General features: G+C 37.1%; 1 protein-coding gene across 5 annotated transcripts in view; it reads right to left on the bottom strand.

Moving 5' to 3' along the window:
* KCNH8 (potassium voltage-gated channel subfamily H member 8) overlaps positions 1-15,434 on the bottom strand; it is a 396,050-nt gene that overhangs the window by 26,981 nt on the left and 353,635 nt on the right. For 4 of the 5 annotated variants that reach the window (XM_073023635.1, XM_073023634.1, XM_008009256.3 and 1 more), the window contains 4 exons: positions 12,186-12,224; positions 7,301-7,656; positions 5,197-5,306; positions 2,563-2,639 (listed from right to left, as the gene is read on the bottom strand). In XM_073023635.1, coding sequence (XP_072879736.1) covers positions 2,563-2,639; positions 5,197-5,306; positions 7,301-7,656; positions 12,186-12,224 — 582 coding nt within the window. The remainder of the gene's footprint in view (positions 1-2,562; positions 2,640-5,196; positions 5,307-7,300; positions 7,657-12,185; positions 12,225-15,434) is intronic. The other variant, XM_008009257.3, reaches the window with a different exon arrangement.

Here is a 15,434-nt window from a genome sequence, read left to right as displayed (position 1 = left end):
TGTGTCCTTTGTAGGGACATGGATGCAGCTAGAAACCATCATTCTTAGCAAACTATCACAAGAACAGAAAACCAAACACCGCATGTTCTCACTCATAGGTGGGAACTGAACAATGAGATCACTTGGACTCGGGAAGGGGAACATCACACACCGGGGCCTATCATGGGGAGGGGGGGAGGGGGGAGGGGGAGGGATTGCATTGGGAGTTATACCTTATGTAAATGACGGGTTGATGGGTGCAGCACACCAACATGGCACAAGTATACATATGTAGCAAACCTGCACATTGTGCACATGTACCCTACAACTTGAAGTTTAATAATAATAAATAAATTTAAAAAAAAAAAAAAGATGTATGTCATCTTGGAGGACTAGGGGAGGGATAGCATCAGGATAAATACCTAATGTAGATGACGGGTGGACGGGGGCAGCAAACCACCATGGCACGTGTATACCTATGTAACAAACCTACATGTTATGCACATGTACCACAGAACTTAAAGTATGATTAAAAAAAAAAAAGAAAAGAAATCGTGAATACGGGGTCATACTGGGAAGATATTTTGTTTTTCAAATGGTAATTTTGTTTTTGTTAATGAATCTACCCCTGATTCACACTGTCAAAGGAAAATAACAAACTGTGTGGATTTACAGCCCTAACTTGGAAAAATTATCTACATTCCTAAAGGTGAACATATAGACATTTTTTCTCAGAAGAATCACTAACTCTAATATTTGGACTAAGATACAGATCAGTCAGATCTTAAAATTATTAAATGCTTTTCTCAAATATGAGAGGAAAGAATTCAAATGATATTGATGGGTGGTTTTAGCTAAGAGCAGTATCTGAAGAGAAACTGTTCAATAGAAGGTTAACATCCAGTTCTCCAACAGGGAGTTGCATTAGTTTTGTTTTGGGTTTCAGTGTTTTTTTTGTTTTTGTTTTTTTTTAACAAGAGGTTATTTGGGTGATCCAGCGCATGGCTGAGTATTTTTGATTTAAGTATTTTCAAGCCAGTTAGTGGACCATCTAGTTTTCCTTTTCTGCTTTGTTAGTCTGCCCTTTGGCTCTCTTACTTCTTATTAGCAACAATCTCAGCTCCAGAGAGGGCAGGTGCAGAAGGAAGATGGCAGTAAAACATAAATCTCCATAAAGCTGAAGAAGCACAGGTTTAAGAGAAATCTGCAGATTTCATGACAAGCTATTCAGTCCACCCTTATTACAGATAACTGGAAGTTGATTATATGAACTTCATTTTTCGTAAATCTCATCAATACCATCACGTGATTACATTTTCCCCAAGGTGTCATCAAATCACCTATTAATGACTTTACTCCTAGAAAAGGATTCTACTGCACTGTGTGTCCCTGCCCACATGCCCTTGCCTGGGTCTACCCTGAAGGTCACCAAAGACAGGCACAGGTTTTGCTGCATAGTCTCGCGTGAGGAATTTTTTTTCTTCAGGGCTTCCTGAAGAGCCTCAACTCCACTTTTCCTTGCTTCTTGGTTGAATAATTTTGAGTCGTCCTACATAGTCTCTCAGAGGCCTCCAGTGGGATTGAGCCCCAGTTGTTTACGAGTTTAACTATCTCACTAACACTTCTGTTTTGCTTTCCTTCCTTTTCTGTCTTACTTCTCTATTGTTTAATTATACTTCCTGTATCACTTTCCAAATAAACTATTTGTACCCATATCATCTCAGAACTTGTTTTACTTTATTTTTTATGAGAGAGACCCCAATTAAGACGGTAATCAAGAAACTATCTTATTTTTACATTTAGGTCTATAAAATTGCCAGAAAAGGCAGATTTATAGAAATAGAAAGTAGATAAGTAGTTGCCTAGGGCTGGGACATAAGAATAGAGATTAACTGTAAAATGAGTATGAGAGATCTTATTGTGGGAATAAAATACATCCTAAAACTGATTTATACATGATGGATTCAATAAAGTTACTAAAACTCACTGGATGGTATTGGTGAAATGGACAAATTTTATGACATATAAATATACCTCAATAGAACTGTTAAAAATGAACAGATAGTAAGATTTAGAGAGGTAAAGTACTCAAGGGGACACAAGCAAATACAAGTCAGAGGAAAGGACAGAGTTCAGGCCATTTGACTACACTGAGAAACAGCATTCTCCTGTGAAGTAGTGACCCTGCTTTAACTCATTAAAAATGGAAGGTCACGAAAAAGTTTAAAATGTACCAATTAAACCAAATATGCATGTATCTATGATATTAATTATAATAATAATTTATTTACTGCCTACTTTATGCTAAACAATTTACCTAGATTATTTCATTTAATTTCACGAAGGGCCATAAGGCAGGTATTATTCTTCTTCCCTGCTTACACATGGGGTGGTGGAGCTTGAGAGAAGGTACGTGACCTGTCAGAGGTCACACAACTTACATGAGGCAGAGTAGGGATTCACCCATGGTGGTCTCATTCTGGAATGCATGCTTATAACTACTATATTACACTGCTTCTGTGAGTAACTAGGATCTATATCTCCTTTTACCATTTAAGTATGACCAAAGAAAGAGCTCCATACCTCACTGTTGAGTTTGTTTATCTGCTGCTTGGTCTCCTCTGCTTTGATGAAGAGAACAGCAGCTCCAATCTCTGGATCTGGAAAGTGACACATACACAGAATGAGTCCTTTAGGAATAAATCTCATATTTGAGGATTGAGGCAATTAGAATATGGAAGAAAGCCCACGCTATCACTTTTAATCTTTTCTGATGTCTGTGCACTGTACTGTCTTTTGGGGATCAAGCAAGTGTTTCTGTATTCCTCTGGATGGCACCAGATATACACATCATGGTGGTGATTGCACCTACAGTGACTGGATGTGTCCATTGCAAATACCCCATTTCCTCGAGTACAGTCACCACCATTTTCCAAGATGGCACATTTCCTTTTCTTTGACCATTGTTTAAAACTGTATCATAGTTAGTGCTCAGGCCATAGAAAAGGGATATTATTTGTATCCTCTCGTTCCATTCTAAACATTGATTCCTGTGCCCATGAGCACATTTTCCTCCTACATATATATCAGCTACTAATATCCACTGCAGTTTGCCTTTCTCTTCCTGCATCACTCTAAAGGGTAATTTCTCCCAGCTTTTAGTTCTTCTTCTTCACTTTTTCTCTACTTTGCTCTTCCAGATATATTTATTTTTGTCAGGGACAAGAGTACAGGTGAGTCAGTGCCACCTTGAGTGGAAAAGATTTGACAGATATAACCATCCTAATTCTGGTCAATTATGAGGAGAAAACTTGTTGGTAGGGGAAGAAAAGCAACTCAAAACACTCTGAAACAGAGTAATAAGAAATTGTTTTGCAGATATATCTTGCAGAGATAATCCATTCATTCAACGAATGATTGAAGGTCATATACAATAGGCCAGCCCTCTTTTAGAGGAGATAGCAACCAATAAAGAAAATACAGTTAACACTCATGGAGTTTAGAATCGAGCAGGAAAAATAAACATTTAAAAAGTAGGCCAGGCATGGTGGCTCATGCTTGTAATCCCAGCATTTTGTGAGGTTGAAACAGGAGGATTGCTTGGGCCCAGGAGTTCAAGACTAGCCTGGGCAACATAGGGAGATCCCATCTCTACAAAAAAAGTAAAATAACTTATATAAAGTAATTATGCAATAGGTTTGAATTTCATACAAAGGGCAACATAAAGCCATATTAGGGTTTTAAGCATAGGAATAGAGTAATACAAATAAATTTGAATTAATAAAATTCACTTTGCATGGAAAACAGTGTGAGGTCAAAGAAGAGACTTTGGTAGTCATGCAAGCAAGAGATAGATGTAGCTAGAGAAAGAGTGGTAGCAGCAATGCTAGAAAGTCTTAGAGAGAACTAAGATATTTCAGAAGTTGCTTCTAGAAAGCTTGTTGCTTGAATGTATAAGCATAGGGGTAGGTGATAGGCTAAGGAAGAAGAAGAAGCTAAAAGAGTGGTAGGACTAGAAATACGTGGATGAAATGGTGAGTTTCTGTGCATTGTCTCTAGTTGAACCAAAAAGATAAATATCCATTTGAGGTGTCAACAGGCTTTCATTGCAAATATATCAGTTTGATGATAACTATGATTTCTTTGATCCTTGGTCCAAGCACAGTAATATCAACATATGTAAGTCAATTAAATCAATAAATCAAGACTGTACCCCTTATCCTTTTGCATTCTCCTCACTTCACACTCCCAATCAAGGAATTTCACAAGTATCCTTTAGTTTCCCAAGATGAGTGCTGGAAAGAATTACTGATTCAGATGAAATGCTGGTATTCTACCAGAGAAACATCTCCAGAACTGTACATTCAAATGTCTTTCTTGGGTTTGGCTTTGTTCATAAAGGGATTTGTTAATTACCAGGACATTCTAACACAAGGATTTTAGAACTTGGTGGGAAGGGAAGGGGAGGCTGGGTGGGAATTGCTGGCCTTGAATTAGGTAGTTTGCTGGTAATTGTTTTGGATTGTCTCTGCCTATTCAACACATGTTCATTATTCTCTTTTTATCAAATACAGGTGTGTCTTCTTTAGAGTTTGTCATTTTATTTGTCTTGTTGACAGAATCCCTCTTATGAGCAACAAACTCAAGATTGAAAAGTAAAGACAGGGATTTCGGTTAGAGTTGGAGTACCCTCACATTAATTCACCATCACTGAAGGTTAGCACATCACATAGTTCTCCATCATTTCCAACATGCTTATATCTTTCTGAAGTTGTTTTTCCTCTGGAAAACTGCAATATATAACCTCACACTGAACAAATTGCTTAAATATAACCAATGTTCCTTCAGTGCACAATCAACATGGCATTTCCTCTAGATAATGCTTTTGTGGATTAATCTAAATTTATAATAGTAAAACATGGTTATCCTCTGAAATATCGCAGAAATTTGAGTCTCCTGGCATACCAATTACCTTGGCTGCTAAAGGGCAGCTCATCCAATCTGGACAGAGAAATGATCACAAATGACATTTTAACTTGGAAATGGCATAAACTCATGTCAAATTATTCAGTGGTATTGGTAAGGGTCTATGACAGGGAGAATATTCTAAGGACAGGAAAGCAAAAACAAACAAACAAACAAACAAATGTCCATAGCAAACATTACAAGTTAATAAGAAATATTGTACCTTAGGAGAAGACTAAATATAGATCTTACCTCCAAGAGGAGGAGAAATTCTGGGCTCTGATCTGATTCGTTCAGAGCCAAAATCAAAAGTCTGACTTTCTTCACTGCTGTTTCCATCTTCAATTCCATCAACAATCCTACTTAAAATAAAGGAAATTGACTGGTTGTGGATTCATATTCATGGATTCCAGTATTTTTAAAAGAGTTAAAAGATATTATGTTAAATTTCTAAATTCTAGATACTCTAGAACTGAACTATTCAACATAGTAACCATTAGCCTTATATTGCTATTGAGTACCTGAAATGTGGTTTGTGCAAATTGAGATGTGCTGTAACAATAAAATACACACTGGATTTTGAAGAATGTGTTGAAAAAATGTAAATTATTTCACTGAGTATTTTTATATTATTCAAATTTAAAATAATATTTGGAACATATTCAAACAAAATATATTATTAAAATTAATTTCACTTTTATCATGCTTAAAAATGTAGCTGTTAGAAAATTTAAAATTACATATGTAGCTCACAATTTTGTATCACATTATGTTTTTTATCACACACTGATGTTGTAGACAGAGGTTCTTTTACTTATTCTCAGATTAAAAACTTTAAGGTATGGTATAAAAGTCCTCTTACCTAAATTCATGTTAAATCACGACTCTCCAGGTTTTAACCCTTAGCATCACAGAAAATAAATATCATTACACCTCTACTCTAGACTTAGAGAAAATTCTAAATGTAAGAGTTAAAGAATTATATTTAAATCAGTATTTAGTCTTCTTTTCATGGTAAATAGTATCTAATCCACTCATTATTTTAAAAAAATACAAGTCCATTGTAGAAAATTTAAACATAAAGGTAACAAAAAAACAGAAAATAAAAACCACCTGTAATCTACTACTACAGTCAATATTTTGATGTATGTCCTCAAAATATTATTTTCTCTCTAAAGGAACATATATTTTTTTCATAAATGTAAGATCATATTGTATATAAACCTTTCTTTCTTAGCTCTGATACAGTCTCTTCCTATTTATAATTTATTATGTTTAATTTTAGTATAAACTTAGGAGAGTTAAGCAATATTTTCAAATTACCATCTCCAACTGAATTCTTGAAAATTTATCATCCGCCTACTTTTTACTAAACCTATTTTGTTTATCTTTGCTTTAATACTTTATATTAATGAGTAAGAATGTTGTTCAAATAAATAATAAAACCATAGTATTTGAGAAAGATCACTTGCTTTATAAGCAGAAAAACAAACTTTTAATCCACCTTTCAGTACTTAATATCTCTGAGATCTTGGATAAAATATTTACCCTTCGAGTTTCACTTCTTACAACTTTATATAGAGATAACACAAACTATGGAGTTCTGAGAAGATTAAATGCAACTGTCAATGTGAAATTACCTAGCAAAGTACATGAAACATAAAAAATAATACATATTTTGTTCATGCTTTTATTTATTATTCAGCTGTTATGTGATTTTGATGATGGCTGTTGCTTTTCTACACCATGGCCTACCCCTGAACATCTTCAGAATCAGGATTTTTCATGCTTTCAATCACCTTTAGTGGATTCTAAAATGATTTTTAAGAAATTAAAAATAGAACCATGCTATGTTACTTATTGAAGAGACCAGAAATAAAACTAAGTTTTAGCCATCCTTGATAATAAGGCAAGAATAGTATGAAAAATAAAAATATGCATTTCATTTTCTTCCTAATTTCAACTTGTTGCTTATGAAACTTTTGGTAAGATTGAGCACTGAGGGGTTAACATTGATGGAGTTTGTTCCATTTCTTTTATTTTCATTATCAATCATAAAATCACAATGTAGGAATATACATTTAACATAATAGGTAGTGCAAAATGAATAAAGGGAGTAAAGAAGGATTTCTGAACATTTAGTATTTTGAGAACATGACTAAAGCTATTTTGCTCATCCTGCATGCACACACACTTGCATATATACTCAAAAAACTGCCCACAAAACTCAGAAAAGCTGAGGATTCCAGGAGAGGAATCTGTGGAGTAGAAAGGCTCAGAAGGCTGAAGGCAGGTACTACTCTGTGTAAAAGGCAGCCACGATCATGTGAGAAAGTTATATGATATGAACTCTTACCTTGGACTGAGGTCTGGGGGTCCAGCATTATTCAAAGTTGAAAGTTGCAATTTCAAGTTCTTCTCTTTCCTTTTATTATGGTTGGGGGGGTCAATTTCCTGCTTGGTTTTGGGGGAATTTGACCTGGAGACTCTGATAGGTGAGTGAAAGGGCACCGTTCCCGAGGCCAGTTGCTTTAAGCTTAAACCCAGGTAGGTTTTACTGCTTCCAACCTTCTTGTTGCGTGAAGAAGATCCCCTTGTGCAGATGGGAGAGAGAGAGGCTGTCTCCTCTTCCTCCCCCTCCTCCTCCTCTTCCTCATCTTCCACAATGGATGGGAGTCGCTTGTTGATGCTGCCGTTTCCCTTGGGCTCTGACTAAATTAGTGGATAATATGAATTAGTACACTACAAAGACCGCAGAAGAGGTATCTCATTAATGCTGGAGGTCTCATTTGAACAAAATCAAATCTCTTAGAGACTCTTTTCATTAAAACTGAAGTCTTTGCAGATTTTATTATTATTTTATCAGGTGCTAAAGGTCTTCCCACTTCTGCTCTCCTCCAGGTTTACCCTCTATGCTTTCTTGATGTTAGCCTCTGATTTTAATCCTCCTCTTGGTCTTTTAAACTGTCTTCATGTGGAGCCACGTGAAAGGTGCATTATACCAGGTTTGCAACTGGATTTTAATTCAACCTGTCATTTGTAATAGTATATGATGGCATGCTCTTAGAAATAAAGACATTTTCCATTTTAATGTAGGGTCTTAGGCCTTGTTATTTAAAATTACAGGATCTTTACTGGAACTTTATTAATCAGCAAAATTGCATTATTCTTGAGAATAAAAAAAGCTTTCCTATTTTGGATCACATGAATGGAAGAAGATCAGAAGTATTCTCAGCTACTCTGCTTCCTGCTCTCCTTGTTCTTTCCAGTCACTAGCAAGAAAAGAAGCGAACCACCTGGTCTGCTTCCTTTGAAGAGCCTTGGAAAAGGAAGGAAAAATAGTCTTGCCAAAACCCATCCTATAACTACTGGACCCTTGACTGGGATCATTCAACTTTGTAGACTAAGAAGAGGAAAGAAAGAGTGTGGGAAAAGACAATTGAGGTGATGATGGAAGGGCCAGGGCAGTAAACACAGCAAAGGCTAACTAGTGGCCCTCAACAGAGTCACTGTAATAGTGTGTGCTTTTTGCTTTGCCCCAGACATGGCTTCTCTGCTCACTTTTCTGTGCCTCCGTCTTTCTTGCAAATTGATTCCCTTATACCCAATCATCAATAATTTATAATAAAAATAAGGCAAAGAACTGAAAATCTCTAAGATTACTATTCAAACTCTGGGCTGTCATGGTTATTGACTTAAAGGAATAGTTGTTCTTTTGGTGTGTAGGGATTTTGCTGTATATATTACAGGTATAATAACATTGCAGTGACTTGTAGGCAATAGCCCATTCAGTGTAGGCCATCGATGCTGAGTGAAATGTATAGTTTACTCATGAAGTTCTTGTACTTTAATCTCATCAGCTCAAAATTTCTTGAAGAAATGGCGTTCTTAGACTCATCTTTCCAAATACGTATGATTATTTTAATTAATGATGAGGCCATACTTTTTGTTTGTTTGTTTTGCTGGGATAGTCATGATGTTACTCTTGTTTGTTTTTCACAGCATTTAAAACTCTGTGTTTTTAACAAAAATTGGGCCTACATGGAATTACAGTGGAACATTTGTACACTAGCATTGTTGGATAGAAAAATTAGTTTACCCAGCTAAAGACACAACAGGGCAAACTTAATCTAAGAAATGAGAAACAATGAGCACATTCTCTAATTAGAATTCTGTTTACATTTGCATTGGCAAGTTAATCATTCCTTTGTTTCAAGAAGCCTCTATTGGCTCTAATTGAATTCTCTGACTAATAACCTGTCAAGTATTTGTACTTCTACAAGTTTGTGGAAATTTCATACCTCCATTTTGTTATGGAGACTTGGTGTCTTGGACAAGTTGCTTAGATACTGACTCACAATCAGCGTAGCAGACATTACTTATACCAATAATCAATTATCCCACCTGCCATCATTGCAGGCAGGACCTAAGTTTATTATATTATTAAATATTCAGCCTCACATTAGCCTCTGTGCAGGAGTATCAGTTACTTTCTTCAGGCCATCTATATAAAAACAGCTGCTTTCTGCATGTAGCTGGATTCACCTGTTATACACTGCCATGAAGTTCAACCACAGAACTCTTCCTTCTCAACTGATGTATCTTTTCATTTTCTTCCTGGAAAATGCTTTCACAAAGGCACTAGGATTTTTATACTCATAGTTAAACAAATCTAGAGTTTGGCTCATGATACTTTGCTGGGATAGCCACTTCAAAGTTACAAATGACTAGATTCCATCAAATCTGTCGTGACTAAAGGGGAAACTGAACAAAGTCTAGTGGTTGAAATTCATGAACTTTCAGTTACACAGTCCTAAAAAAAAAAAAAGTCCTGTGACTTACTAGCTGTAATCTCGGTCAAATAATATAATTATTAAATTATTGGTTTCTTCATGTGTGAATTAGGAATGGTGTGAAGAAAACACTAGATATTAGATAATGAAAACCAAGCACTTTAGCAATGTGCAAAGAGTTTAATAAATGCTTGCCTACATGATGCTGATGATCATAAAGAAAATGAAAACATTTATACTGTGGCAAGTGCTACAAAGGGTTCTGGTTACCTCCTTTTATGCAATATCCTCCCTTCTTTCTTAGTTAACAGAACTCTCAGCAATGCACCCTCAACAAAGATTACCTTTCTCAGGTTCCCTTGCCACTTGGTTTGGCCATGAGGCTAAGTTATGAGATGGTAGCATATAAGTGAACAGGTTTCAAGAAATTTTTAGAAAGGCTCATAGAAACACTGTAACCTCTGTCTTACTCTTGCACATTTCTTTTGTTTGTACTCTGAAGTATGGATTAAGTGAACGTATGTTCAGCAGTCCCCATGGAGAATGAGATCTTGGAGAAGGAAACCATATTTTGAGAATGATGATGCAAAAATAATAAATAATACATCCTGGCACCTTATTGACACATGGGAGCTTTCATATTTTTCATTTCTGGACTTGTCTACGAGAGGGAAACAACACCTGTTATTCTGGTGGTTTTAACATTACAAATTAACTTCAGCCTAAATTATACAGAGGATTTTGTTGTTGTTTAAAGTTTAGGATGTTGTAGTCTTGGAACAGATCTTCATTTTCAGAGTTCTATGAAAGGCAGAGGAATTCAAATTGAAAAATACAAAAAAAAAGTCTCTTTTTTTTCATAAGAAAGAGGGTATAGAAAGGTCTGAGGTGAAAGCAGTGCAGTAGAAAGGAAAAGCTGTCTGATGAGAAGAGTTAAGACATAAAGACGTTTATGGAACATAAAGGCCATTTTGCTTGTTGCTGAGGAGGATTTTGTAGAAATAAGAGAGAAAAGACAATTAGTGCCAGGAGAAACTTGAATGAAAGCACTGAAATGCTTTAAGAGCTTCTAAGAAGCTTCCCAATGTAATATTAAAAGTGGGCCTATAATCTTAGCACTTTGGGAGGCTGAGGCAGGCAGATCACTTGAGGTCAGCAGTTCAAAACTAGGTTGGTCAACACGTTGACCCATTTCTACTAAAAAATACCAAAAAAAAAAAAAAAAAAAAAAAAATAGCGGTGTGTGGTGATGCATGCCTGTAATCCCAGCTACTTGGGAGGTGGAGGCAGGAGAATCATTTGAACCCAGGAGGCAGAGATTGCAGTGAGCTGAAATCACACCACTGCAATCTAGCCTGTGCAACAGAGGAAGACTCATTCTATGATAAAGACACATGCACACATATGTTTATTGTGGCACTATCCACAATAGCAAAGACTTGGAACCAATCCAAATGCTCATCAATGATAGACTGGATTAAGACAATGTGGCACATATACACCATGGAATACTATGCAGCCATAAATAAGGATGACTTCATGTCCTTTGCAGGGACAAGGATGAAGCTGGAAACCATCATTCTCAGCAAACTATCACAAGATTAGAAAACCAAACACCACATGTTCTCACTCATAAGTAGGAGTTGAACAATGAGAGCACATGGACACAGGGAGGGGAACATCACACACCGTTGCCTGTTGGGGGTGGGGGGCTAAGGGAGGGATGACATTAGGAGAAACACCTAATGTAGGTGATGGGTCGATGGGTGCAGCAAACCACCATGGCACAGGTATACCTATGTAACAAAACTGCATGTTCTGCACATGTAACCCAGAACTTAGTATAATTAAAAAAAAAAAAAATTAACCCTATTTGACCCTTCTCCACCATCATCTTCAGTAAATTCTTAATGTCTTCATAATGCATTATGTAATTTGATCTATTTGTGTGCCTCTGTGTCACAGGATTATTGGTAATAAAAGTCTAGCTAATAATCTTAACAAATCAGTTTTTTCGGGAAACTTTTCTTGAAATTAGAGAGTTCTTAAAAGTTGAAACTGTTTTAAAAGTTCATTGAATCATAAAACATGGTTCCAGAATATCTCTCAACCATATTTTTAGCATTATTGACATTTACAAGAAAAAGTCTGACTACCAATTTTAAATGCAATGAAAGTACTTTTAAGATCAACACCTTAGGACTTTACATTTGGCATGTTTTGGTAACAAACTGCTTTATAACGATAACTATAAAATGCTTCCATAGAAATATGAGTTTCAATTCTCCTCTATACTCAAACTCAAGCAAATCAGTTGCCACATCTCTCATTGGAAAGTCAAGTAGGGAAAGTAAAAAATAAATACATGAAATTCTGAAGAGAAAGACAGATTTATTGGTAATCCTCCAGATTTTAGATAAATATTTTACTCTTTAACAAAAGCCATACCTGTGAGACCGTAGATTTGTTTGATAGTCTTGATATCACCTGAAAGAACAAACAGAAATGTTAATCATTGTATGTCTTCTGGTGGTTTGGGGCTAGGTGAAATGCAGCAGGCAGAGGAAAGAGAAGTATGTACAGAGTTTGCGGGAGGGCAAGAGCACAGGAAGGGGTGTGGATCTACCTGTGCATGCTAGAGAAGAGAAAACACCTTCTACAATGTGCCAAAAACAACTGCCTCATCCTACCCTCTAGGACCACTACTGATCAGGTGTGTGTAATGAGAAAAGGAGCACCAAGTTGAATGTCTACCACAGGATACCACACCTAGGAAATAATGACCACAATAGTGGGCTTATTGGCTGTATTTTCCACCATGATGCTTCGTTCTCTTTCCTTTTTTTCCCTATATCTCCCTATTCTTCTTTCTTGCTATTTTGCCAAATTTGCTCATCTTCCTTGATTTTTCTTTCTGTCTCTGTGGAAATAGAAATCTATGAAATCGTTTCTTACTTAATTTCATTACTTCTATTTATTGGCCTCACTTTTTGCCTGAACGCTCATGGGTATGACCTATTCATCCTGTTCCACTTGTTTTCCACTATCTCACCGTGGTAATCCCTGTGGACTAGATTTCAGTTTACTGGGAATCCTAATCCCCTAATTGAATCAAATATTCCACTGATTACGAAAAAAGAAGAAAAACTGCTGCTAATCAGTGTTGATATGCCATCAATTGTAAGACAGATTTAAATTTCAGAGATGCTAAAATTGGGGAAAAATATATATCTTACTTAGGCTTGAATCTCAGGACACATTTTGTATAAAATCAAACTATGGCACTATAGAGGAGTATATTAAAAACATGCACCTTCCACGATGTACAAAGAAGCTCTGGAAATTATAAGATGACCTGGAAACATGCTTCTGATATTATCTACATTGTTTTTGCTCAAATATATTATTTCATTTTAATGTGGTAATAGATGCTGTTAATTAACATGATTTTATTCACATGAAAAAAATTTGTACTTGAAAATGATCTGCCTAGAAAGCCAGACATATTTGGTAATTCTGTCACCCTCCCCTCATTTTTTTCCCTAGATGATTAGGGAAATAGATCTGTTATATTTATACAAATGCCAGGATCATTATTGCTGTGCAAATATATGTTTCATCAGTGTTTAATTTTATGATAGCAGTCAACCGATTCTACATCTGCTTAGCTGCCTAAATATGCATTAATCAGATGCATTTTAGACATAAGTTTTGTGATAATTCCCTAACTAAATGGTGACAAATAAAACAGCTGAATAGTTAAAAATGTGAAAAATAAAACAAAATTTTGGTGTTCTTGCTACTGTGGTAGACATGAAAACATGTTTGTAAAAAGCCTTTCATTTATAGCTTGGATTACAGAAGAACATCACAATGGGATTCAGGAAGCCTGAACACCTCCAATCACAGATACCCTTAGAGATATAAGAGAACGATGCTGGCCTTAGCAGTTTCCAGCTGTCTGGTTTACCACTAGATGAGTTCTGGCAAGTTGCTGAATCCCAGAGTCATTTTTCTATACTAGTGCTTTTCAAACATATTATGTGTACATGAATTACTTAGGGATCTCCTTAAAATGCAGATTCTGACATGGGAGGTCTGAGGTGGGGCCTGAAATTCCTAATTTCTAGTTAGTTCCCAGGTAATATTGGTGCTGCTGGCCCTGGAGACACATTTTGAGTAGTAAGAGCTTATGACCAACATCACAGTTATTATCATCCTATTTCCTATCAGTTATTTATCCATCATGTGATAAGAACCCTTATAAGTGTTTCCCAGACATTATGCACATTAATTCCCACTGTGATCCTACAATATAGGTATTTTTAGTCTCTATTCTGCAGAAGAGGAAATAAAAGGACCAAATTAGAGTTAAGTGATTTGGTGATGGCTGCAAAGTAATAACTGACTAAGCAGAGAAATGAACACCAGATTGGCTGTTATTAAGGTTAAATGCAATACTATATTTAAGTGTTCGGCATGCAATATATTTTTCTTCCTCCTACCTTTTGATACTTTGATTACCCAAGGTAACCTTATCTCATCTTTTACCAAATGTACTGATGGTCAAGAGTCAAGCAGAATAACCCTGGTACCAAAATCTGGCATAGACACAAAGAAAATAGAAAACTTCAGGCCAATATCCCTGATGAATATAGACATAAAAATCCTCAACAAAATACCAGCAAACTGAATCCAGGAGCACATCAAAAAGTTCATACAGCATGATCAAGTAGGCTTTATTCCTGGGATGCAAGGCTGTTTTGACATACACAATTCAATACATGTGATTCACCACATAAACAGAATTAAAAGCAAAACACGAATGATCATTTCAACAGATGCAAATAAAATCAACTTGCCTTCATGATAATAACCCAGATTAGTCGTCAGAGGAATATACCCGAAAATAGTAAGAGCCATCTCTTGGGCAGGTAGCAGCTCCGTGTTTTCCTGGGATGCTGCGCCCACAGAGGCAAGCCGCCATTTTTGCTGTCTTGCAGCCCGCGCCCCTGTTGCCTTCAGGCTTCCAGAGGGTGCGTGGTGACAAGGGACTGGTGCAGATCCCCAGCACCATGCAGCTGCCCTGTGGAGAAAGCAGCCAGACCTTTTTCCACACAGGTCTCCGATCCTGTTTCTCCTTACGGGGCGGCCCTTGTGACCTGGGACTCCAACACAACTACCCTGTCCCCACCAGAACTTGTCCATTGGAGGTGGCTCTGCAGTTCTCAGAGCAGGAACTCCCAGAGAAAACCCACAATCCCTCTGTTATTGCAGCTGCAGTGGTACCGCCCTAACCGCTCTGGGGCTGGGGAAGGAACAAAGGGCCTAGTCACTATGCTGGCACCTTCAGCACACTACACACCATAAGGAGAGGAATCCAGACCCTCTTCCCTGTGAGCCCAGGCCTCCCACTCTTCATGAGGCAGGACCTCTGGCTCCGGACCACAGATCAGCCTCCTCATCACAGCAGAACACACCCACTGGTACTGGCTCTGAGGTTCCCTGGTGAGGGCTCCCAGAGGCAATCAACAGCCCCTCTTGTCATTGCCACAGCAGTGGTTCTGCTCCTGCTGCCCTTGGTATAGGGAAGAAACAGTCTGAGGGCTTCACATGTGCTCCTGGTACACCACAGCCACCATACAGGGAGAAGCTCAGTCTCTCCTCCCTATAAGCTCTTGAACCTCCATTCTTCAC

This window comes from Chlorocebus sabaeus, chromosome 15 (genome assembly GCF_047675955.1).
Source record: "Chlorocebus sabaeus isolate Y175 chromosome 15, mChlSab1.0.hap1, whole genome shotgun sequence".
NCBI lineage: Eukaryota > Metazoa > Chordata > Mammalia > Primates > Cercopithecidae > Chlorocebus > Chlorocebus sabaeus.
This window is presented reverse-complemented; position numbering and strand designations above follow the sequence as displayed.